Source organism: Monodelphis domestica, chromosome 3, assembly GCF_027887165.1.
Source record: "Monodelphis domestica isolate mMonDom1 chromosome 3, mMonDom1.pri, whole genome shotgun sequence".
Taxonomy (NCBI): domain Eukaryota; kingdom Metazoa; phylum Chordata; class Mammalia; order Didelphimorphia; family Didelphidae; genus Monodelphis; species Monodelphis domestica.
This window is the reverse complement of record NC_077229.1, coordinates 439,539,266-439,566,218: the sequence shown is the minus strand read 5'-3', so window position 1 is coordinate 439,566,218 and position 26,953 is coordinate 439,539,266. Positions and strand designations below refer to the sequence as shown.

The 26,953-nt window shown below is 38.7% G+C and overlaps 1 protein-coding gene and 1 non-coding gene across 2 annotated transcripts in view; one reads left to right on the top strand and one right to left on the bottom strand.

Moving 5' to 3' along the window:
- ADAMTS12 (ADAM metallopeptidase with thrombospondin type 1 motif 12) overlaps positions 1-26,953 on the top strand; it is a 563,652-nt gene that overhangs the window by 404,298 nt on the left and 132,401 nt on the right. Inside the window, exon 14 of the mRNA XM_003340624.4 lies at positions 11,543-11,663. Coding sequence (XP_003340672.2) covers positions 11,543-11,663 — 121 coding nt within the window. The remainder of the gene's footprint in view (positions 1-11,542; positions 11,664-26,953) is intronic.
- Positions 24,887-24,946, bottom strand: MIR12297E-3 (microRNA mir-12297e-3). The gene has a single exon (NR_162885.1). It is a non-coding gene; the product is annotated as a microRNA mir-12297e-3 (primary transcript).

Sequence of the window (26,953 nt, the reverse complement as noted above, 5' to 3'; positions counted from 1 at the left end):
CTGAATTCAAATCCCACTTTAAATACTTGCTAGCTATGTGATCATAGTAAAGTCACTGAGATATGCCTCAGTTTCCTCATCTATAGCATTTGGATAAAAATAGAACATACCTCAAAGAGTCATGAGAGTAAAATGAAATAAAAGAACAACCTGATCTATCTTTATTCCTTAGTAGAAAGTAGGGAAGAATGGGAAAAGAGAGAGGAAGAGAGAGAGAGCTCTTTCCTCCTTCTCTCTCTGTCTCTTTCTGTCTCTCTGTCTCTGTCTCTCTCTCATCCTTCTCTCCCTCCCTCCCAAGAGACTCTCATAAAAGCAGTTAGGTAATGTAGTGGATAGAATACTAGGCATGGAGGCATGGAGGCATGGATTCTATGAGATGTGAGTTCAAATCCAGTCTCAACTTCTTCCTGTAAGCAAGTCTCTTTATCTTTGTCTGCTTTGGTTTCTTCAATTAAAATGGAGATAATGATAATATCTACTTCTCAGGGTGGCTGTGAGGATCAAAAGATAAAATAATTATATTTTTAAAGTACTTAACATGGTGCCTTGGACATAGTAGAAATTTAGTAAGTGCCTTTTCCTTCCATCATCTCTTCCCCTTCTCTCATGAATGAGAAAAAGTAGGGGAAAATTCAGAATGGAAGCCATGGTAGGATGTTACAGAAGAGGAATCCTGGATATTTGTGGGAAATGTGAGGCTATAATGTCTCTGAAGTCTTGAAATGGCTTACAAAAGCACTTGTTGAGAGGCAGATGGTATATTGAACTAGTTATTAGAAGACTTGAGGACACGTTCAGATTCTGCCTTTAACTTATGGTACAGCCTTAACTTGCTTTGGGTCCTTGATCAAATTACTTCACCCCTCTTATCTTCAAGGTTCTCTTCTGTAAACTGAGGTCTAAGTAAGTAGCCTGTAAACTTGAAATTTTAATAGCTTTTTTAAAACCTTTATTTTCTTTCTTAGTAACAACTCTAGGACAGGAGGTCCAGGTCTAGGCAAATGAGGTTAAGTAACTTGCCCAGTGTCACACAGGTAGGAAGAATATAAGTACAGATTTGAACTCAGGTCCTTTTGAATTGAGGTCTGGCACTCTATCCAGTGTGCCACCTGGCTTCCCCAATTATTTTTAACATAATTCATAATTTCAATATAATAATGTTCCCTTTTTAATCCTATGCATTTTATTTTATACTTTTAAAAACATTGTTCTATGAAGGTATGCTTAGACTTCCTCAATCTGTCAAAGTCTATGATCCCACCATAAGCTGAGTACCCCTGGCCTAAGTGTTCTCTATAGTCCCCACTAGAATTTCCACAAAAGTCAATGGGAAGTAAGACAAGGTAGAATAATGGGACACTTTGCTATTTCACAATATTGCCTAAGGCTATTCCTGCTGAGACACTGAATTTTGTCATGCTGTTCCATCTCTTGCTGTTTGTATGAACTGCATCTGAAGCTTTTGAGGCTTATTAGAAATTAGTTAAAATTGCGAATTCAATTGTAGCTAGATGGTAACATTAGTGAGCTCTGGGGAGAGGGGTTATTGTGTTAATGCCAGGGAAAGGCCCACTGGAGCTGGTCCATTTATTCAAATGAACAGGACTCCATTATCCATTTCTTTTGATAAGCATAGCACTGCTTTAATTGTTTAAAACCATTGAAGCTGTACTGTCTGGGAAGTATGGTAGTCAGAAAACCAGGAGCCCTGCCTTCCTCATTGCTTTGGCTTCTATTCAGCCTTGGCTAATGTGATTAAGAATTTTAGAGAGAATTTACTTTTAGGATGGATTAGGGAAGGGAGACTTAATACTCTACTCTAATCCAAGTTCTATATTTTAGTTTAGGGGGGACTTTTCCCATGAAAGAAATATTAACATCTTAGAGGAAAATTTAAAAAAAAGGAAATGGTGATATATGTAAAAAAAAAAAAGACCCAGGTTAGTCCTTGGCACACACCAGGCACTCAATAAATATTTGTTGTTTTTTCTTTAAATTGGGGTTCTGTTGATGTTTCATTTCCAGAAATGAAATCTCTCAGTTTCATACCATTCCTGGGAAGTGAACTCTTTCTTGTAACAAAGAAAAAGAATCAATCAACAAATTATGAATTATTATAGTGATTGTCTCTTAACAGTGTCTGCTGTCTTCTGTATTGATTGACAATAGGTTTCTCTGAGATCATTGCCATTTCATTTACTTGGATTTCAGCTCCTTTCTAGGTCTTTTCATTTATGTAGCACTGCTCACTAAATTTATTGTTATGGTTCACCTTTATCCCTCAACATCAGATGAATGAATGAAAAAAAGAAACCACAACTAAGAGTTTACAGTATAATGCAGCTAGGTGACACAGTGGAAAGAGCAATGAGCCTGGAGTCAGGAAGACCTGAATTCAAAGCAGACCTTAGACACTACTTAATATGACCCTGGGCAAGTCACTTAACCCTGTTTGCCTCAGTTTGTTCATCTGTAAAATGAGCTGGAGAAGGAAATGGCAAAGTATTCCAGTATCTTTGCCAAGAAAACCCCAAATGGGGTCATGAAGAGTCAGATACGATTGAACTAACAACAACAGTGTTCCAGATAGTGTGCCATGGCAGGGACTAATTTTTGTCTTTCTTGGTATCTCTAGTGCTTAATATTTGGCCCATAGTAGGCAGTGGGAATACAAATATGATATGAAACAGCCCCTTCCCTCAAAGAGCTTAGATTTAAATTGTTGTTTCAGCCATAACCAACTCTTTGTGACCCCATTTTGGTTTTCTTTAGCAAGATACTGAAGTGGTTTGCCATTTCCTTCTCCAGTTCATTTTACAGATGAGGAACTGAGGCAAACAGGGATAAATGACTTGTCCAGGGCCACACAGCTAGTAAACATCTGAGGCCTGATTTGAACTTGGGAAGATGAGTCTACTTGATTCCAAGGCCAGGGCTCTATTTACTGTGCTACCTACTTGACCCTTATATTCAAATAGGGGAAGACAAAACATATAGGGAAGTAGAGGATCTTTTGATCTGGTGAGTCATGGCCCAGGGTGGTAGATTTAGTATGCCCTTTCCTGACATGATAATAGAATTGATTTGTTTACTTTGCCCAGAACAAGAAATGAAAAGTGAGGTTGAGGAAAAGGTAGAAATGAGTAACAACAGGATAAGTGGCAAGATGATGCTGGTAGATGCCTGGACAGAGTTGAAATCAGGATCTAGTCTGTACTTAACTACATATAGTAGGCAAGGTGAGTTTATAGACTCACCAATTAAGTCAGCTTAACTCCATGGCAGGAGACCCAAAGCCAAGTAGATTCACAATCCTGGGAACTGGGGGACCTTTGGGTCTGTGCTGTACCAGGTTGGGAAAAGTCTGGCAAGTCAGCAGCTATCTACTAAATGCTACTTTGTGTTAGGCACTATGAACACTTCTTGCTGAGCTATGGAGTGAGCAATGCTCAAACTTGCAGATGTAAAATTTATAGAGCCTTTTACAAATTTAAGGATGGAATTAGATTGGCTCTTATAAAGGTGTAGCTGCCCTTCATTTCATCCTCACTTTTTTTCAAGAGCTAGAAATGATTAGTTTCAAAATGTCTATTTATATTCCATTTTCTGCTTACTACCATTTCAGTACATAGAACACAAAGTGATCTGTCACTTTTTTCTATAATGCTATACATCTTGGTCCATGTCTCTGGAAAGGGTCAGCTACTGGTACTACCACATCCTTACTTAATCTTGGTTTTATTTTGTGAAGGGTTTCTCCCATTCCTGTCTTCTGTGCTAGTTTTGTCAATTTCAGAATCTTAGCAGTAGACAGAAAGCAACAAGAACAGTTCTAACTTTCAGAGCTGGTTGGGCCTGTGGCTTCAGGCTGAACCAAGTAGAGGCACTCCTAATCCAGACTGGGAAGCCAACACTCCTCCTACCTATGACTATCCCAATGGACCCTACAAAAATAACCAAACTTATAACTTCAACAAACACAGAACCAAATTGTGACCTCTCAACTCCAGATCCCTTTTGACTTTCCAAGCTAATACATTTTACCTGAATAAAAAATAAAAGCATATTAGCTGATTCACTTATTTTTATTTGTCTGGGGTATAGTGGAAGGCAGGGAAAATCAAATGAGATAGTAATCAAAATAATATCATATTTTTCTCCCTTGGTGTCAATTGATACAACGTTTAAGTAATTTTTCTGTGGAAATGTGACTACCTCACTCCCCAATGGTCCCCTGTAAATCCTAAAATGTCATGGCTCGAAGAAACCTTAGAGATCATTTTCCAGGCAAGGGAACTGGGGCCAGGTTAGGGAAATTGACTTACTCAATGGCATCCAACTAGTTAGTGAGAGAGCCATATAGTGAAACCTGAATATCCTCGAGAGCAAAGACTATTTAGGTTTTTGTCTCTTTATCGTTATATCTATGTCTTAAATCTAGGCATTCTGATGATAAGCCCAGTGATCTTCCTACTACAGGGTATTAATTTTTCTTATTTTAACTTCCCTTTGTTCTTAGAAGAATTAATTCAATCTGGCTCTGGGAACATTATGAAAAAGAATACTGTGCTCTAAAATGAATCAGAAACCTGGTAGTGCTGAGTTTCCCTGACATTCTAAATTTATGAATGAAAGAAGGGCATTGCAAATGTGATTTTTAAAGGTCAACTTATTATGTGCTATAATAAGGGACTATTTTGATTGGTAATTGATAACTAAAGATCAGGCTGTTATCTTTCTTTCTTCTTTTCTCTCCTTAGCCTCCCTTCCTTCTCCCTTCAACCTCCCTTCTTCTTCCCTCCCCCTTCCTTGTTCTTCCCTCTTCTTGTTGTTGATTCTTCTGGTTTCTCTAAATCAACTCAGGGTGAGGTTTATGATGTCTCAGATGAAGTACTCTTTCTCTTCTTTATCTTAAGCAAGGGGTTTATTTGGGGAATACAGGGAAGGTTAAGGAATGGAAGGAAAGAGGATTTTGGTGTTTCCCTAATACTAAGATGAATCTCGGGCTGAAGGATGGTAGAATATAGTTCAATTGGGAGAAATGGCTAATAGGTCTGGAAGATCAGTCAGTATCACAATAGAGCAAATCAGAGAGAGCTGGACTTTGTCCTTCTTTCTTCTGCCTTCAGAGCCAAAGATCACCTTCAGGCTTCAGTCTCCAAAACCAAGAGAGAACCAATTTATTCCCTCTTTCAAGCCAGAAAGTTCAGACTTGAGTTGGTTTGCCTCCAAATCAGAATACTCTCCTTTGAATGACAGGTCATCAGTCTCAGCTATTCCTAGCTCCTGCTACAAACCATTCTCAATTTCTGACTTCAACAGTGCCCAATATTGGCATTATCGCATCACTTTTAAATGTTTGACATTTTACTTACTGACCTCCATTGAATGGACACATGTGGGAAATTTCTTTTCTTCAATTTTTGTTTAACAGGATTAAGCATCTCATCCTTTGGTGATTACAAATATCTCTTTTAACTACACAACTAACAGTGTTTCAGGGATATGTCAACACTTGGATATCATGGCCATCTCCTTATTTGGTGATACTTCTCCTCTAACCCTAGCTATAAGTTGCTGCCTTCCAATATTATTTCCTTACATACATATATCTGCATCACTCTAAAATTCTTCCCTTACAATATACATGGCAATGGCTGGGTGACTAGCAGTGCTCCATTTGACTCTTAGAAACTGCGATGTGCAGATGCCATCTTGAGTGCTGGCAGTGAGTCCTGTCAGTGCAGAGGTGACAGCTATATGTATGCCTGCATCACCATTGTAGAGGAATTCTCCTTGAGGGATTGGGAAGAGAGAAAAAATATGGTTTTGAAAAAAGAATGGCAGTGGTTACGTAGCCAGGAAAACGAACGTCACAGCCACATATGCCTAGCAATATTTACTCTAAGGGGGCAGATGGGTAGCTCAGTGGATTGAGAACCAGGCCTAGAGACGGGAGGTCCTAGGTTCAAATCTGGCCTCAGACAATTCCTAGCTATGTGACCCTGGGCAAGTTACTTGACCCCCATTGCCTAGCCCTTACCACTCTTCTGCCTTGGAGCCAATACACAGTACTGACTCCAAGACAGAAGGTAAGGGTTTAAAAAATATATATTTACTCTAAAACTACTCTACTACGCACTCTCCCTAACACTTTTCTCAAAACAAAACAAAGAGCTGAGAAAATGCTGCTTTCAGAAGATGTATATGAACTGATGCAAAGTGAAATAAAGAGGACTAAGAAAACACAATGACTGGAAACAATATCAATAATAAAGCTTGAAGCTGAATGTTGTGAAACTATATAATAATCAAGTGTAGCACTGGGGGAGAGAGAAGAAAAGAAAACTCCCTTCCTTCTTTGAGGAAGTGGAGAATTAACTGATTTGGAATATTCTTTATACTCTCACATTCAGCTGATTTGTTGCTTGGTTTTGCTGAATTTTTTTCTTTATTTTTTCTCTTTTATTCTTGCTTCCAAAGGATAGCTCTCTGTAGAGGAGAAAGTGGAACTATAAAGCCACAAGATATTCCTCCCTCCAAAAAGACTGAGAAAAAATACCTTATATCATTTGAGTCCCACAATATCTTTGCCAGTTGAGTGCTATTATCTTTATGTCCATTCTGCAGATGAGGAAACTGAAGCTTAGAGATATGAAGTAATTTGTCATTGATGAAATAGCTAGGAAACAACAGAGGTAGAATTTGAACCCAAGTCTTCCTCACTCCAAGTTCAGCCCCTCTAATCCCCATGCCATTCTGCTTCTAGCCAGGTCTTTATCCAGGTGACCATGTTTATTGCCCAGCAAAGTCAACATTCAAACTAAAAACCAACCAATGCCAACCCCAAATTTACTTTCCCATATCCTCATACCCTTAGACTTAGGGAGCTAGCTATATTCCCTCTTAGATCAAAATATTCAGATGTGTAGCATCTTCTGCACCTGAAAAAGAATATTAGCATGCAACCCTCTTTCAAAAATGGTGTGGTGTGACATCAGTACTGAAATGGGGTTGCCATAACAACATATATTTGCTTTTAAAACATAATAAACATAATAAAACATAATAATCAAAATATGGGCTGCCACCAAATGTACAGATAGCAGGAGACCTATTGGAAATGATCAATATATAAAGTTATATACAATAATTATTTCACAAAACTGTGATTTTTAATATTTTACTCTAAAATTTAACATATATATGACATATATACATATATTACATATAGAAACTTTAAATTTGCATGAAGAAGTATCATTGATATTTGCTATTGCTGCTCTTTTTATAATATTTGCTCTGATTCTCTTCTTCCTAATCTTCCCACAGGGCTAGTTTCACTACCTTGACTATTAAAGATTTGCTTCTAGACCTTGTTCACATTTTTGTAGCATTCCAGATTGGAGGTGGGGATGGGAGGAAAAGCAAGACCCTTCCTGAGGGTTGTTGGAAACTAAAGAGTAAGCATTTGAAGCTTCCTGAGGGCGAATTCTGCTTTGTCTTTGTCCTAGCACAGTGCCTAGAATATAGTTAGCATTTAATAAATATTTGATGGTTGAGATGAAATGAGAAAACCCATAATGAACATTATTTATAATAGTAAGGGCATACGATCTCCACTGTTGTTGTTTGGTTCTGGGGTTACATGGCAGCTTATAGGAGGGAGACAGGAGGCCTGAGAAAACCACTTGGAGCAACTTAAGGGAACCCTGTATAATGAAAGGATTTCTAGCCTGAATTAGGTTCAGATCCCAGTTTTGCTGCTTATTAACTGTGTTAACTTGACACTGTGTTAACAGGTCACTCTACTTCTGTGAGCTTCAGTTTCCTCATCTTTAAAATGAAGAGGAGGATGGGGCAGCTGGGTGGTTTGGTGGCTAGAGATTCAGACCTAGAGACAAGAGGTCCTGCATTCAAATTTGACCTCAGACACTTCTGTGACTCAAACACAGGCTGTGAGTCTGGGCAAGTCATTTAATCTCACTTACCTACTCCTTACCACTCTTCTGTCTTAGAACCAAAACTTAGTGAGACAGAAGGTTCTAAGACAGAAGGTAGGGGTTTTAAAAATAAAGTAATAAAGTGAAGGGGACAGGCTAAAGAATTCCTGAGATCTTTTTTCAGATTGAATGACTATGGCCCATTTATAATCTTTCCCAGTAGGACATGTGTTTGGAATCATTTCTCCAATTAGATAATAATTACTGAGGAAACAGATTGAAGAGAATTTTGACTCAGCTGATCAATTAGCAAGTATTTGTTAAACACCTACCTGCCAGGCACTATGCTAGGAGCTGCAGATATAAAAAATGAAACAGTATCTACTGCAAACTGTTTCAATTGTAATGGAGGAGATATAATATCTGTCATATCTGTATACCTGCATGTGTATACATACAAATATGTATCTGTGTAATGTATATGGATGTATATAGGTAGGTATGTATATATAGGTGTAGATAAATATTTTGTATGTGTATATATTAATATGACTATTTATATGATGTGTACACACAAATGTGTGGATAAATGTATGTATATATGTATGTATATGTACGTACATGTATTATATATGATGTATATATGTGTGTATTGTAACAATAATAATCAATGAGTTGATTATTGATTATAAACTGATTTAGATACTCTGCTTGTGGTGCTTACAAAGTATCTTCAGTTTTTATAATTGAAGTGAAGCTCATAAGGGCCAGGCACAAAGACACTAAGGAGACTCGTTATATAAAAATAAACTATTTATTGAGAATATAAGGATAAAAAAAAGATTTCTAATTCTAAGGGATCCTGACTCCACCCAAATAAAACTACATGGTTCTGCAAGGAACTGCTTCTCTTGTTTCCACTGACTACACTGATCCTTCTTGATCTGACTAACCCAAATTTTCACTATTCTACAATAAACTAAACACTATTATCCTCATAATTCTTAACTTTGTCTCCAAGTTATAAAAATAACAAAGGTTAGCTGGCTGAGCCTCAGCAAGAACCAAGTTAGGATGCTGAGCCTTAGCAGACTCAGAGTCCAAACCAACGACCAGGTTTTCTTTGGTCTTCTCAAATATAAAAACAATTTATGTAATAGCAATAGACATAGTGTTTCCCAAATTGGAAAAGGAAAATCATTTAGCTCCTTCAGGTTTTTCTCTCCTTTCCTTCTACCTCAGACAGTGAGGAGAGAGAGAAAAAATGTCACCTACTCCCAGCACTGAGAGAGAGAGAGAGAGAGAGAGAGAGAGAGAGAGGGAGAGAGAGAGAGAGAGAGAGAGAGAGAGAGAGAGAGAGAGAGAGAGAGAGAGAGAGAGAGAGAGAGAGAGGGAGGGAGGGAGAGAGGGAGGGAGGGAGAGAGGGAGAGAGGGAGAGAGGAGAGAGGAGAGGAGAGAGAGAGAGAGAGAGAGAGAGAGAGAGAGAGAGAGAGAGAGAGAGAGAGAGAGAGAGAGGGAAGGGAGGGGAGGGAGAGAGGGAGAGAGGGAGAGAGAGAGAGAGAGAGAGAGAGAGAGAGAAGAGAGAGAGAGAGAGAGAGAGAGAGAGAGAGGAGAGAGAGAGAGAGAAACTGCTAACTCTCAGGGTAACAGCCACAACCAGAGAATAACTGCCACAGGAAAACCATTACCCCTCCCCCCACACATTGTCAACATTTGAAACTGACTCTCTATCTCAGCTCTGCTTCAAACTCCAAATCTTTCTCAAGCCAGGTCGTCTACTTATTATTGTGAATCTTGAAATTTCTCAGACTTGTGAATGTTAAAAATTTCCCCATTGGGGAATTCTCCATTGGAACAATTCCCTACTGGGAACATTCCCCATTTAAATGTGAGAACTCTACTTGGATCAGAAATGGGAGGACCTCTACTCCACCCATTCTTAGGACTGCTTTGGTGGAGAAAAATCCTTGCTGAACAATGAGACATGCTTACACCCATACTTAAGCCATGCCTATTTTTAGAATTAATACAATAGGGTGCTAAGTACCTATAAAGGTAAGGCAACTTGTGAATTTACAAGGAGCAAAGAGGTGAAAACTTATTCAGCTGTGTTTTTTCTGGTTCAAACTTACTAAAGGGATTAGTCCACTCAGCTGTGAATTCAGAATGGTCTGTCCTTTGGAAAATGTCTACTGTGATTGGTAGATGGAAGAATTTAGGGGAGGTGACATAGGAGAAAATCCCCTTTATAAAAAAAAGGAATCTCTTGAGACAGAATCTCTTGAGAAGGAAAAGCGCTTGAGAGACAGGCTCTAAGGAGGGTCTCTTGAGAAGAATCTCTTGAAGGACAATCTCTAAGGAGGTCTTTCAAGGGAGGCTGACTCTGGCTGGAACTCCCTCTGGGGAGACTCTGTCCCCCAGAATCCTCTCTTGAACAGATCTTATGGTAAGTGATAACTGACTGACTGATCTTTTCTTTTAGGACTTAGGCCTGTTTTGGCCAGGGCTACCCTGGGCCGGTCTATCCTTTTCTCATTATTTCCTTTTTCTCTCTTTCTTTAATTCCTCATTGGATTATTAATTAAAGTCTCTATAAAACCCAGTTGACTTGGGTATATTCATAATTGGGAATATTTCCCTGGTGACCACCTTATATTTGATTTAAAACAAGACACTGTGGTGAAAACATATTTTCTGCGGTCACAATTTACTCACCCACTCTTATATCTATCACAATTTAAGTCTTCCACTATTTTAATCACTACAGTTTACAACCTTCAACTATTTTAAATATTACAGTTTATGGCATCAACTCTTTTAAATGCCACATTATCTCTAAATTAATATAACAAGACTTAATTTATAATATCAACCTTATAGTATAGAAATATATGTATGTATATGTGAATATATTTTATATATGATGTCTATTACATATTTGTATATATAAATATGTATGTATCGGTATATATGTGTATGTGTGTATTATATGGGATATATGTGTGTATATACATGAATATATGTAAGTATATATCAATGTATGTGTAGGTATTCTATATGATATGTGTATATATACATGCATACATGTACATATACATATTAAAAATACATAGGGTAAATATAACATTCCTAATATAGATACATACAAAGTAGTTAAATGGTGGGTGGTCTGGGTGGGAGGACACTAGCAGTTGAGGTGCCAGAGCTGTGTCTTACAGAAAGAGAAGGGACCCAGGTTTGGATCACTCTGGTAGGAGCCAGGGCACATCCAGGAGCCTTGGTACAAGTTCCATGGCTATTTGAATCAAGAGGTTCCTGCTGGTCAGTATAGAGCAGCCCCAGCCAGCATACCACACATACTAGTATTTACAGCACTCGCTGCAAAGTTAGTAAGCACACTAACTGACTGACTGATGTTCCCTTTTATATTACTGTAAATGTCACCAGTTTCTCTTGTTACCATCACAAGAGCTCTTATTGTAGCCCCAAATGTTATGTAATAGTGAAGTGAAAAAGAACTTTAGGAGAACATAGAGTCAAAGGCTCAGTACAGTTCCTGATGGGTGACTCACTTGTTTGGAAATTCTCTTTCTCTTCAGATGGTTGGCTGTGACTATGAAATTGATTCCAATGCCACTGAAGACCGTTGCGGCGTGTGCCTGGGAGATGGCTCTGCCTGCCACACTGTGAAGAAGATATTCAAACAGAAAGAAGGATTTGGTAAATTAAAAAATAAAAATGGGACCGAGGAGAGTGGGGATAAAACAGTGGTTAACTAATATTTCCCACCAATACAATCTGATTTACTAAGAATAATAACTAGGATATTTAATTATTTTTAGTAGATTAGAATGAAGGCTCAGAGCCCAGATTAGAAGAGATTGTCATTTGAAGTTTTTTTAATTTAAATTTATATATTGATTTTCTTCATTAAAATACCCAGGTGAATTTGTTACTAAAAAGATCCTGCTAATATGCAAATATGCAAGTGGCCTTTATCTGTCTTCCCACTTCTCCAAAAAGTCTCTGCTTTTATTTGCTTGGGCAAGTCTCTTTACCATTCATTACCTTGATTTCCTCATCTATAAAACAAAGGATTTGGACTACCTTATCTCTATTGCCATTTCCAGTTCTAGGGTCATATTTTTCTGTGACCTCCTCTCAATCCATCCTAGCCTACTTTTGTCTTCCCCTTCACCTTTTTTCATTGACTTGCTTTAGCTAAGTCATTCTCTAGAGGGGCAGCATGGGATAGTGTACAGAATAATACACTTAACTGCAGTTCAGATCCTACATCTGATATTTGTTAGGTGTGGGACTCTTATCAAGGCATACATTCAGCTTCTTGGAATATCAATAAAATGACAGGGCTGTGGATAATCCTTAGGTCCCAAGGGTAGAGGGAGAAAGTTCAACCACTTATCCATATTATATCACTTCAATTCAGATTTTCCTTAAAAGAATTTAGTCAAACTACTGCCTTAGCTTTAAGTCTGTTTATTTGGAATGGTACAAACTCAAGGACAGCTCTTAAGACAAGAATGTTTAGTGGGGGAGGAGGGAAAGACAAGACAGGTAAGGTAGTTTGTTTATGTTTCTGTGTGTGTGTATGTGTGTATGTAGGAAATCATTGGATTATTGTTATAGAGATAGAAGTCATCATTTAACCCAACTTTTACTTCATATGGATGAGGAAACTGAGGCTACTAGAGACAAAATTACCTGTCTCGGGTCATTAGGCTAGCCTATAGAAGAATCAGAAACTGAACCCAAGTCCTCTTCCTCCAAATCCAGCCATTTTGCCAGTATACTATCCTGTCTTCATTGTTGGGTGCCAACAATGGAAGGTTATTTTACTGTATATACTCAAAAGACTGTCCCAAATATAAACAGAAAGCAATAATCTAGTCCTTGCTCTGGTATTAGTTTCTTGTATGTTAATTGAGTATGTCTCTTTGGACTTTGACTTCCTCATTTATTAAAAAGAGAATCAGCTGGAAAGGAGTGGTCTCTATCCTACATATAATGAAATTTAGTTAAATCACATATAATTCAAAGCAACTCTAGTTGGTCAGATGGTCTGTTGATTTTTAATTTTTGTTTTGAAAAAGGGATATTTTGACTCTGGTTAACTTCTAAATGCATGTTTTCTGATTTTTGAATTAATTAGGCTTCATAGGATGAAATATGATTGCTTTATTATCAAATGATCATTGAACCCATGAAAAATGTCTATTGGGAGAATCATATTGAAATTACTTCACTGACAGATTCATTATAGCTGAAACACAGTCCTTGAATTAGTTAATAGGGACAGAGTAATCCAGAGTTTTTAAAATGATGATTCAAATGCTTTTCAGTCCTTTTAAAAAAAACCCATTGTATAAATAATTTCAACTTTTTTTTTTTGCATTGTAACTTTACCTAATTGAATTACCAAAAAAATGGTTTGGAGGTTTAGAACCAATTAACCTTTGTTTTCTTTCCTTTCTCCTTTGAGATTAAGGCCTTTTGTAATAATTGAGGCAATGAAGCACAGTGGGATAGAAAACTGTCCTAGAAATGGGAAGACCTGAATTGTTTCCTGCCTCATATATATACTGGCTGTGGGACCCAGCCCCAGGGAACTGTACAAAACTAGAGGTTTAGAACAATTTCCAGTCTATATTGAAAGAGGGAGTCTTCTCACTGAGGCTTCCCTACCAATAAAATCATAGGTGTAGGGTTGGGATAGGGGGAGGAACCCTCTTAATATTAGAGTTAAAACATTGAAAACCAAATGAAGAATCTAAGAAGCCATGATCTTCATCCCTTCAAACTCTTAGGAAACAGCCCACATTATCTGGCTTGATTTCTCACAGCCTTTGATGTTTGCATCCAGATCTTAGATCTCTCTGGCTTTCTTGTCCCTTTTGGACTGATACCTTCACAATGGGTAAGGCTTTTTGTCCTGTGTGGTTCCTCTTTCAGCTTCTTGTTCACTTGCCATCTAGAATACCAGAGACAGCCTTTTCTCTTCATCAAGTTGCGGGTGCTTTAAACTATTTCTGCACTTATCCATGCCTTGCCCAAGTGAACATGATAATATGGAAAAATCTTTTCATAAAATGGCTTGGAGAAGACATCAGCCTTGGACTCCAAATCCTCCATTCTGGCTGTCAATATTGATTATATTGTCAGATTATCACTTCCCCTTAAGCTGAGTAAATACAGTCTTCAAATATTAGGTAGAAGCCACATGCTGACAACCAACTGATTCTTTCACATACACACAAATATATGGAAGGGAGAGCAATTTGTCTCCATTGAAAACAAAAAGGAACCTTCCTAAATTGGTAGTTTCCTTATTAAGTCACTGATATAAAAATTGCAATTGACTACAAAGGAAAATTGCCTTTCCTGGGTCCTGTGAGAACTGAGGATCTATACCATATATTTGGGTATTTAGCTGCTGTCTTACATTGTTATCTTGTTTCCTCTCTTTGTATATTTTATCTTGTCATCTTCCGTAGAACTGTAAATTCTATGATAGGAGAGACTGTGCTTTAGGTGTGTTTTGCCTTGTATTTCAATTTATATTAGGGAGGCAGCATCCTATAGATGGTTAGAAACTGGAGTCAAGAAGACCTAGATTCAAATGTTGCCTCATACTTATTAATTAGATGACTGGGCAAATCTCTTGACCTTTCTGGGGCTCGGTTTTCTCATCTGTAAAATGAAGACTATAATGGATTTTATTTCACAGGATTGTTGTGTCAAATGAAATTATGTATGTGTTTACATATAGGGAGAGTGTGTAAGTATACATGAATATATACACACTTACATGTTTACACACATAGGTTCCATATGCTGTATGCATGTTTGTAGATTTGTACACATGCTCACAATAAGGACCTTTGCAAAGCGTATAGTACTATACATGGTATATTAATTATTATTATTATTTCTACTGTATCTCTAAAACATATAATACAAGGCAGAGCACAGAATAGATCCTAGAAACATTTATAGCAGAAGGATCCCTCTACCTCAAACCCCCAAACCTTTGTTTCATTCTCCCTTTGATTTCCAATCTCTAAAAACCACAGTTGTTTTTTTCCTAGAACATCTGCAGCTCTCTCCCCTATACTGTCTCTATTCTCCTTCCTTTCCCATCTTGACTCCTTAGTGAGCCACACTATCCTCTTGAGGCCCTTACCTCTTTATCCTATTGCCAAACTTGTCCTGCTGAACCCCAACCTTGATTAATTACCATCACCCGCTACCTTTGCTCCTATTCATATGCTGTTGGTGGAACATACTTGGAGAGAATCATGAAACTTCTAAATGGGTCCCTTACAAATTTGTTATGTAATTTCAACTAGGCTCTCACTATAGCAAGGCAATCCTTTTATGCTTCCTTAAATGATTCTATCCAACTAACCACTAGAAAAAAGATATAATGCAGAGACCCAGACCCACAATGGATAGAGTACTTTCCACTTAGAGATTCCCCTGAATACCCAGCTGTGATCTCCAGGTATTCTAACCTCCTATTAGAGAGAGTGAAACAGAATCACTTTCTCTCACTGGGTCAGTTGTGCAAATGGCTTGGAAAGAATTGATATATATATATAAAACAGAATTTCTTTTATTATAAGAGGGAATACCAACTGAGGATGAGAACAAGGGGTCCCTAACTCTAAGGGATCTAGTTTGTCCCCCACAATCCTCTACATCCCTTGTAAGAGGGAGCCTTCAGGTCTTCTGGCTAATTAACCAGCTCCCTATTTCTATCTAGGTGCTCCCCAAAAGCTGACTAAGCTACCTATCTATGACACTCAGTGGTTGGTTAGATTTATTTCAAAAGCTCCCTCCAAAAACCTTTATTATTGATCTCAAATGGCTAAGTTCACCCCAGGGTCTGACCCCTAAGGTAAAACCTCAAAGCCAATCTGACAGGATTTTTAGATAAAAACCTTCTGGAAAGCACAGCAGGTATAGCCAGATCCTTTTCTAGATGTTTCCTAGTCAACTAGAGTACCTCCAAAGATGATTTAGGGGTTTATCCCTTATTCAAAGTCAGGTTGAGGTATATGAGCTCCAACCAGCTCACCTTTCCTCCACCCTTCGGGATAGAAATAAGTCCAGCCACGTACAGGAAGTCACAATTCTAGCAGTTGTTACTTCCAAATTGTTCCTCCTCTGCTTTCTGCCTACTAAAATCCTTCCCCTTGAGTTCCTAGTATGTGCCTTAAAGACAGCCTTCCATTTCTCTTAAATCTTATCCTATCTCTGTCCTTTTCCCATTACACCTCAGAGGCTATCTTTTTTAAAAAACCTCTTACCTTTTGTCTTAAAAGCAATACTATGTTTTGGTTCCACTGGGGTTCAGTGACTTGCCTAGGATCACATAGCTAGGAAGTGTCTGAGGCCAGATTTGAACCCATCTCTAGGTCTGGCTCTCAATCCACTGAGCCACCTACATAGCCCCACCACAGAGACTTTTCAAAACCTTTCCATTCTACTAGACCATGGCTGCCTAACCTGCGCCTGAGTGGAGATGGGTCCAGCCTCTTATAGGATTGTTGTTAGGGATGAGGTGACCTGGACTACCTCTACCTCTATTGGTTCAGGTGAGCTTACTTGGGCTAACCTCATTGGATGACCCGAAAGCAGGGGGTTGGGAGGGAATCTCATCTCTGAGGTGGGGGGGAAAATTCCCAAGTTGATGGTTAGTGATGCAAGAGGTCATTTGTCCAGGCCTGAAAGAAAAGTCCTGTTGTTCTGCCAGGTGTTGCTGGCTAGATTCTGTCCAGGCTTGGACAGGTGCTGGGGGAAGGGGGGAGAGGCTTGTTAGTTTTGGTAGGGATTGGAAGAAATGGCTGTTATGGTCCCACAGTCTATCACATTCTTCTTCAAAACTCCCATAACTCCACCTCCTAAATCTGTTTTCAGCTGAGAATATGACCCCCTATTTCGATGAAAAAATTGAGGCCATTCTTTAAGAGCTCCCACTTCTCCCCTCCTACTTATTTCCTTATCACTCGCCTCTCTCCTGCCACTATCTCCTCCTACATCCCCATCTTACAAGAAGAAGTGGGACTTCTCCTTGCCAAGGCAAAACATGTTATATGCATTACATCCATTATGTCTTCTCCACGATATATCATCCCCAACTCTTGTTAATTTTCATTTGTTCGCTGTCTACTGACTATTGCCCTACTATCTCTAAATATAGCCATATCTCCCCCATCCTCAAAAAACTCCCACTTGTTCCATCTATTCCAGCTGTCATTTCACATCTCTTCTCAAATCATCTACAACTTATTCAATAAGTTTCAATGGCTTCCTTTTACCTCTAAAATCAAGTAGAAAATCCTGTTTGACAATTCAAGTCTTTGATGAACTGGAATCAGCTAGGCAGAAATGGGAGAAAAGGCATTACAAAGAAGGGGATAGTAAAAACCACAGAGACAAGAAGAAGGCTGAGGGATTAAGTGGTCACCTTTGTCTGAAGAATGAAGGTGAATTTGGGGAGATCAGGTTGGAAAAGTAGGGTGGGTGGCCCCCTCCAACCTCTTCTGTTTTGTCAGACCTTACTCTCCCCAAGTACTCTTCAAACTAGGGCTATTGATTTCCTAACTGTTCCCTCCATTAGATACTTGACCTCTCAGCTCTAACCATTTTCACTGGTTATGCCCCCAGGACTGGAATGATCTTCCTCCTCATTTCTATCTCCTGAATTCTTGACTTCTTTTAAGTCCTGCTAATATCCTATCATCTGAAAGAAGCCTTTCCTGACTCTTATCATGCTAACTCTCACCCACTATTGATTATCTCCAGCTTATCCTTTTATGTACATTGTATATAATTGTTCACATGTTGTCTCCCCTTTATACAGTGAATTCCTTGAGAAGAGGGATTTTTTTTCCTTTATTTGAATTTCCAGCCCTCACCAAGGTGCCTAACCCAGAGTAGGTGCCTAAATGCTTGTTGTCTGACTACCATAGTAAAATCCCCACATTTTACACTGAGGTTCAAAAATGAAGTAACTGTCTTAAGGTGACAGAGCAGGGCATTGTGTCAGGTCCTTCTATACAAATTTAATGTATAGTAAGTTCCAAAAAGAAAACTTCAAGGTGATCAAGTTTTAATTCAGAATAAGAGTAAAGTCAAATTGATAACTGGGTACCATTTTAAAGTTTCTTTGGTGAACTGGGACATATTTTTGTAAACCATTTTTATCTTGCCTTTGACTAGCTAGAATATTATTACTCTCTTTCAACATGCACAACCCTAACCAGCTTCAGGAATCTTAGGAGCCCTTTCAAAAAAGTTAAATATTTTTCGACCATCTCCAAACTCTAGATCTTCCATTACTCTTCTCTCCTCCCCCAACAAGGCCGCGTTGTGTTGTGTTTTGTTTATAATCTATGCTCTATGGTGAATGATGGGAATCATTTCTAAAAGATGCCAAGCTGTTTCCCTGACATGGATAAATAGATGCTCCATTGACCTTTAAAGGTCATTGTCTTGGAGTTGGATTATGGTTTACCATGGCATGTTGTCAAGCAGTGTGTTTTTTAAGGCCAGAATAATCCAGTCTTTGGATATCAGAAGGTTGCATTTTGTTTCAGTGGTTATATATCAAACATCCAAGAACATTATTTTGCTGAATTTTGCTGAATAGCTATCTCATCAGGACCACGGAGAGAAGGTCTTTGCATTCTTTTTATTATGAAAGTGCAATGATCAGTCAAAGCAGCCAGAAAGAAATTAGCTTGGTTGCCAAGAATAGAATAGAAACCCCCACCCCTACCCCCACTCTACCTCAAAGGATTTTTATGCCTTAGAAAAATATAAGACTAGAAGATCAATTCTAACCAGATATTCAAGTCATCCACAATTTCACCCACCCTACTTTTCCAACCTGATCTCCCCAAATTCACCTTCATTCAAATTTGACCATTTAATCCCTCAACCTTCTTCTTGTCTTTGTGGTTTTTATTATCCCCTTCTATGTAATGCCTTTTCTCCCATTTCTGCCTAGCTGATTCCAGTTCATCAAAGACTGAACTCAAATCCCATCTCCTCTTGAAAGTCAGTCATTGCCACTCTACACAAGTCATTTCTCTTTCCCCAAAACTACCCAGCACTATACACCTCTCCCACTGTGCTTGGATATTTAATGTCATAATAGTTACTGTATATCTCATTTATTAAATCGGGAGGTTTGCAAGAGCAAGAAATAGTGCCTTCTTTCTATCACTCACAATGTTTTTTGCATGCAGAACGGGCACAGTGATTGTGTCTGACCATTCACTTTTCCCCACAGAATGTTTCCCAGGATGTAAAATGTGAGTAATTGTAATTGTACTACCTGCCACATGTGGTCATTGTGAGGAAATGACTTTGTAAAACATAAGTCAATCAATAAGCCTTTATTAAATGCCTACCATATGCCAGATATTATGATAGGTACTGGGGATCCAAAGAAAGAAATTAAAGTCCATGACCTCAAGCAAGGATTATATATTTAATCAGGGGAGACACATATACATATAAATAAATACAAAATGTAGACAAAATAAATACAAGGAAATTTGTGGAGGGGGCCTCAGAAAATGGCCTTTGAAATAAGCTTTGAAAAAAACTGGAGATATATAGAAGCTGAGAATATTAAAATAATAACGCATTCATATAGCACTTTTATTATGTGCTCAGCTCTTTACAATTATTGTCTAATTTGATACTTAACAATCCTGGAAGGTAGGTATTATTCTCATTTTACAGATGGAAAATTAAGGTAAAGAGAACTTAAGTGACTTGCCCAGGTCATACAGCTAGTAAGTGTCTGAGGCTGAATTTTAACTCGGGACTTTCTGACTCAGGTTCAGCATTCTATCCTCTACATCACGTAGCAGTGCCAATATGGGGATGTTCCATGTACAAAATCAGGACCCAGAATGTTATCTTTGTAGAAACAATTAGAAAGTTCTTTTGGCTGGTCCATAAAGGGTAATTCTATATACTAAGACTGGCAAAATAGATTGGAACCAGCTGGTAAAGGACTCTAAATGCCAAAAAGGAATTTATATGTGATCCTAGAGGCATTATGGAGCTCCTGAGGTTTATTGATTAAGGGAGTGACATGGACAGACACATACTTTAAGAAGATCACTTTGGATAGAAATGTCTGCAAGATGGATTAGATAGGAGAGATACCTGAGACAGAGAAAACATTTAGGAGCTATATGCAGCAATCCAAAGGAAAACAGTGATAAGGGCCTGAAATGGAGTGGATGGCCATGTGAGGGAAGAAGGGAGGGCTGATGAGAGAGATGCTCTGGAATGAGAATTGGCAAGACTTGGCAATTCACTGGACTTATATAAGGACTGGTATTTATAAAAGGGTATATGTAAATGTAGACTAATACTATTGGTGTTGAATGTGCTGAATTGAGTTGACCAGGTTGAAGAATGTCAATAATTCCTCAAAAAAAGAGTCATGGACAATTTGAGACCAACTCGAAGGAGTGACTGGCCCATTTTTGTTCCTTTTCCCTGAGGAAAAGCTCAAGTTCTGGCTCTGCTTTGATAGAACCATCTAGTTTAAAAGCAAGTATGTCAGTGAAAAGGCAGGGTTCAGATCTATAATGAACCATTTAAAAAATAATCTGTACATAATAGACACCTGTAGTTTCATGTTTGTTAAATTCAGAATAAAATTAAAAAATAATTTTAGAAAAAGAAAATGACTTGTTCTGGGAGAAGTGGCCACAGATGGTTCAGTCAGAGACATGATTGGCATTTTCGTGCCTGGGGTGAGCAGCACAAGTCAAGCAAGTGACATGAGAGGCAGCCTCACTAAGGTTTGTTTTTGTGGGTGCAAATTGTTCTACGTGAGAGATAAAGACTTCAGGATCCTATGAGGCTTCTGCAAGGAATATTATCCTCTTTCTTCCATAAAAAGGAGACTATTTGAAAATGACTTGTTACAATGAATAATTCTTTATAAATAGGTGCTAATTCATACTTGGAATACTTGGTATGGAAGAATCCTAATTATTAGTGGGTGAGGGTAGATTGATAATTCTTTATTTTGAATTTAAGTATTTTTCCATAGTGTAGCTCTCTCAGAGGGGAGAGAAGCCACAAGGTAGGAAGATAGAGACAGGATAGAAGTATTTGATACCACGAGGGGAGTGACGGAGTCCTATTAGAGATATGAGGTGGTCAGAATGAGTCTTTATTAATTATCAATGAGCCACAGCTAAGCTCTGATCAAAGGACCATTGCGTAGGCTTTTCCAGTCCTGAGATCCATACCACACAGGTCAGAGAGGTGAATAGAGAAAGATTAAAGATGGCTGCAAGGACAGCCATCAGGTATCCTGAAAGAGAAGGAGAGAGCAGAGAGAGAGAAGGCGGAGCTTGCTGGGCTAAATATAGTTTTTGATATGCAAATATACACAGTACATAGGGATGACCCTAATTGGTTAATGACAAGGCATAGGTGTGGTTTCTCTTAACCAGGGGAGAACAAAGAAACCCGTTTTCCCGCCTAACCTGGGAGAAGCTGGGGTCAAGGGTCAGAGGCCTTCCCAGCCATGAGCACTACTGAGCATGCCCAAGACTGACTGTTCCCCTTGCCCATAGCTAGGGGGCGGACTGCTACACATAGTTATATTATTCATGTCTTTTTCCTCTCCCCTCCCAGAGCCAACAAACAATTCCACTGGGTTATACATGTATTATCAATCAAACCTATTTCCATATTTTTCCTGTTTGTAATAAAGTAATCTTTTAAAAACCAAAACCCCACATTCTATCTCCATATAAACAAGCGATAAGTCAAATGTCTTCCTTCTGCGTTTCTATCCCAACAGTTATTATTCTTTCTCATAAGTCTCTCGGGATTGTCATGGATCATTGCATAGCTGTTAGTAGCAAAGTCAATTACATATAATCGTCCCACAATGTTTCAGTGTCTGTGAACGATGTTCCCCTGGTTCCACTCATTTCACTCCACATCAGTTCATGGAGGTCTTTCCAGATTGTATGGAAATCAAGCAGTTTATCGTCCCATATTGCACAGTAGTATTCCATCACCATCATATATCACAATTTGTTCAGCCATTCCCCAATAGAGGGACATCCCCTCATTTCTCAATTTTTTCCCATCACAAAGAGTACAGCTATGAATATTTTTGTACAAGTATTTACCCATATCTCTGTGGGGTACAAACCTAGTAGTGGTATTGCTAGATGAAAGGGTATGCAATCTTTTAAAGCCTTTGGGCATGATTCCAAATTGCCTTCCAGGATGGTTGGTTCACTTCACAACTCCACCAGCAGTGTATTAGTGTCCCAATTTTGCAACATCCCCTCCAACATTTATTATTTTCTTTAACTGTCATATTAGCCATAGATTGATAATCCTTATAGTAGATATTTTGATGCTTTGGGAGTGGAGACTAAAAGAGGGTTTGAAGCATACCCCTGGAAATAACCCAAGAGTATCATTTTAAGTCTGAAAAAGACTCTGGGGATCATTTGCTGTCACATTTTCTGGAAGAAAACTAAGGACTGGATGGAAGAGCGGGAGATGACTTACATAAGGTCAAAAGAGATCACTTGTTCAACTGATGCTGAAATGAAGTCAAATGGGATTCAAATAACCTAGATTCTCAAATGGTTAGAACTGAAAGGGACCAACTCTGAAACTACCTTGACCAACTACCTCATTTTCTAGGAGAAGTAACAGGCTTAAACTTGGGACTCATACCAAGAATCATGATTCCTAACACCACTGCTCTTTCAGTCTCTGGAAGGGGTAAAGAGGCAATCTCCTCCTGAGCACCCTCCATCTCCCCCCCCACCCCAATCTCATAACTAGGAACAATCAGTTTACTAGGGAGAGAAGATCACCTGTATCTTTCTAGGTACATCCTGGTCCTGGATTCATCCATTAACCCTTCACTCCAAATTTTGTTATTCCCCTTTGGAAGGTTTGAATAGCTGTGGAGGGCAAAGTTTTTAGGGAAAGAAAAAAATCCCTGAGTAGAGTTATCCCCAGGAAGCCTTGTACTGTCTAGGGAGAACTGAAGGTTTAGTTTCCTCCTCTACCTTACTCTGCCTAAAAAATATCACTCCCTATTCTTCCCAGGATGGAGTTACTGAGAGGTAGCTATTGCTGAGAACGTCTATGTCACCAGAAAAATTTCCTTCTCCCCAAGGCAGCCCAGTACAGTGCCCATTGCCCTGAAATGTCTTTCTATAGGTTGACAGAGTAGCCCACCATTCTTTCAGACCAGTCTTCCTGCTTAACCTGCTTTGACAAAGTTCCTTGTGCCTTCTTAATGGTGGTGAGGGTGGCCTTCCCACCCTCTCCTGATCTCTAGTCTGCCTGGCAGTTGTCCTTTCCTAGTGATGAAGTGGTCCTCTGAGGGATCAGTGGTATTAGCACTGAGGGGAAAGACTGTCTAAGCCAGGGCAAAGCTTCCCTCAGATACCCTTTTAATCTGCCTCAAAGGACTGTGGTAGGAACTAGTTATAATTTACATTTATATAGCCCTTTGAAGGTTTGTAAATCAGTTTACTACAATAATCAGGTGTGGGATAGTTTTCCTCATTTTATAGATGAGAAAATGAATTGTAGAGAATATAAGTGTCTGTCACTTGCCTAGGGTTATATAGTATCTGAGGCAGATTTTGAAATAAACAGTGTTCCATCTACCCTACCACTTAATATAAATTGCAGAGTATGAGGGATTAATTACACAAATCAATCACATTATCCCACCCTATTTAAAGCAAATAATAAAATCCCCTGATACCTTAGAGAGATGAGAACAAGTTTCAATCATTCAATCAGAGTCTTTAAGTGTGAAAATGAAGTTGACATCAATAATATTTGGATACATTATGGTTACCCTTTGGGTTATCTATGAAATGGAAGACCAGTTCAGAACTCAGAAAATTCAGGCACGTGGCAGAAATTTGGATTTCAGAGAATGGAAAATTCAATGAGATTATTCTAATTAAATTCTGAGAAAGTTAGTTGGGATTGGGGGAGAGAGAGGCATTCTATTCTGGCTTTACCTCCTCTTCCAAGACTTCTTCCAGAGGAGAAGTTTGCAAAGGGCCTTGAAGAGATCCTCTGGATCTCTTTTAGAGTTCCTCACTTTCTATAGATTTCATAGTATTAATGTACTGGGACATCCTGGCTGGCATCAATGTTGGCATTAGGAGCTAATGACAGATGACTGTACATTATTTCATAGTTCTCCAAAGAATGCAGCAATGAATATGCCTAAGGAGAAACTCATCAATATTTTGCAAAGGGGATAAAGAGGCTTCTGATAATTAGGAATTGTGAGTTGTCTCTTAGCTACATGTGTTTTCAAAGTTTGAACCCAGGGGACATCTGGGTAGCTCAGTGGATAGAGAGGAGGCCTGGAGATGAGACATCCTGGGTTCAAATCTGGCCTCAGACACTTCCTAGCTGTGTGACCCTGGGAAAGTCACTTGACCCCCATTGCCTAGCCCTTACCACTCTTCTGCCTTGGAGCCAATACACAGTATTGATTCTAAGACAGAAGGTTAGGGGTTTTAAAAAAAAATAGTTTGAACCCAACTTTCATTGTATGCACTGATACGAGGGTATATCACTGGTTTTTGAAGGGATCCCCAAACTTTTTACACAGGGGGCCAATTCACTGTCCCTCAAACCATTAGAGGGATGGACTATAAAAAAATAAACAAACCTATGAACAAATCTGTATACCGCTAGTCTGGGATAGTGGAGGCTGCAGCACTGGCTGGGATGGGCCTCTCACACCTTGCACAGGCCCAGCACGGCCACTACTATACCAGGCAGCAGTATACACAGTGCAGAATCCCCTCCCCCAGGTCATTGCTCACCAAGCTGACATCTTCCATTGTGCAGCCCCATAATCCTTTGCGCAGCGCCTCGTTCTCATTCAGTTACTCTCAGAACAAGGCTCCATGCAAAGGATTATGTCACCGGAAGTAGTGCTGTATGTGAGCGACACCACCACATACAGGGCTCCTCTCACTGACCACCAATGAAAGAGATGCCCCTTCTGGAAGTGCAGTGGGGGCTGGATAAATGGCCTCAGGGGGCTGCATGTGGTCCACGAGCTGTAATTTGGGCACCTCTGTACAGCTATATCACCATTGCATCAGAAGGATCAACCATATAGGAATTTTAAAAATAGCTTTTTATAACTTTATTTTAACTACCATCACTCCTATCTATGTAGATGCATTTTAAAATAAATAACTATGAGCAGATTTTATAATTTTACTATGAATATAATCTTATAAGTATATAAGTATATAATAAGTATAAATAAGTATAAGTATAACAAGTATAAAATATAATATTTTAATAAGTATAATAATAATAAGCATAAAAGTATTGTCAATTGAAGCAGCTTGGTCCTTTGAATTACTCTTTAATTCATTCCTTCTAAGAATCCCCCTTCTAATAGCTACTTAAGTCCAATTGACTACATAATCCTCAACTACCAGTCTTGGAAGGAAGCATACTAATGGGGGCTCATGTACTAGATATACATTATACACATACATATATTCCCTCAGATTATGTATTATTATGATTGCCCCTATATGTACCAACCAGCCCAGCTTCTCATTCCATTCTGTGCTAGTCACTGCCATTGGTCCCTCCTCCACTGACATAGAATAAACCCTCTAAGTCATTCTTTACTTAATATACTATCCCATGGCTGCAATTCTGATAGTGGCAGCATAACTGCCTTTTTCTGGCAGCTCACTAAGTCAGCATGTCAAGCATAGTCCTTCATAATACAGATGACAATAAACTGATGTCTTAAGAGTATTTCAAGATCTTTTAAAATCTGGATAGCTAGGTATCACAATGGTTAGAGAGCTGAAGCTGCAATTAGAAGGACCTGGATTCAAATCTAGCCTCAGATACTTCCTAGTTACATGACCCTGTGCAAGAAACTTAACCTCAATTGCCTACCCCTTATAGTTCTTCTGTATCAATTCTAAAATAGAAGGTAATGTTTTTTAAAAGGCTCTTATGAAATCATTATCATAAAATAATAATTAACTTAAATATAATTAACATTTATCAATGGGATTCAGTCAGTTTGGAATAAGAGTATATGATTTCTTCCCCAAAGCAATCCCTGGCAAAATATTCTTTCATTCCTTTAATAAGAATTCTTTAGTATTCATTTTTATTTTAGACATTTAAAGACATTATTCTGAGAAAGGGTCCCTAAGCTTCACCAGACCATGACACCAAAAAATATTAAGAACTCCTGGTCTGGATCATCATATAACCTTCAAATTGCTCAGATAAATTTAAATTTTTATTGGAAAAGTGGATTCTTTAATAAATTTGCTCCTTTAGTAAGAAGAAGCAGATATATTGATTCTACCTTTCCAAAGGTCACTTTTGATTCCACTAATGTTTTTAACTTTTGCTTTTTGCCCTAAATCTCTTCCTCGAGTCCTAAATTCTGGAGATTTTTAACTCATCAAAAAGCTGGGAGTAGGTGGTATAGCTGGCATTATGCTCTAAAGAACTGTGGGAGAGTCCTTCTGAGCAAGGAGCACGTACAGCCTCCAGATACCACCATCAAAGGGGAAGAAATGCACCTCCTAAACAAGTTATACCAAACCAAATAATCATCAACAAATCCAAAGGAAACCAAAGTAAGTGACTTTTTTTCACCCCAGAATTATACAAAAGACCGCTGTAAGCTCATAGGCAATAGGAAAGGGGGATCATCAGAAATAACAGAGCTTATATTCAACATGACCAGCAATAGTAGTAGCCTTCAAGGCTCTGTACCCAGAGATAGAAAAAGTGAAAGACTCTCTCAAGGAAGCCCCAGAATGGTTAGAGGGGATTTGGGAAGGTACCAGGAATGAAGGACCAGAAGTAGCAGTGACAGGTAGGGTTCAAAACAGGATACTCCAGGCCCACATCCCTAGTTCTTT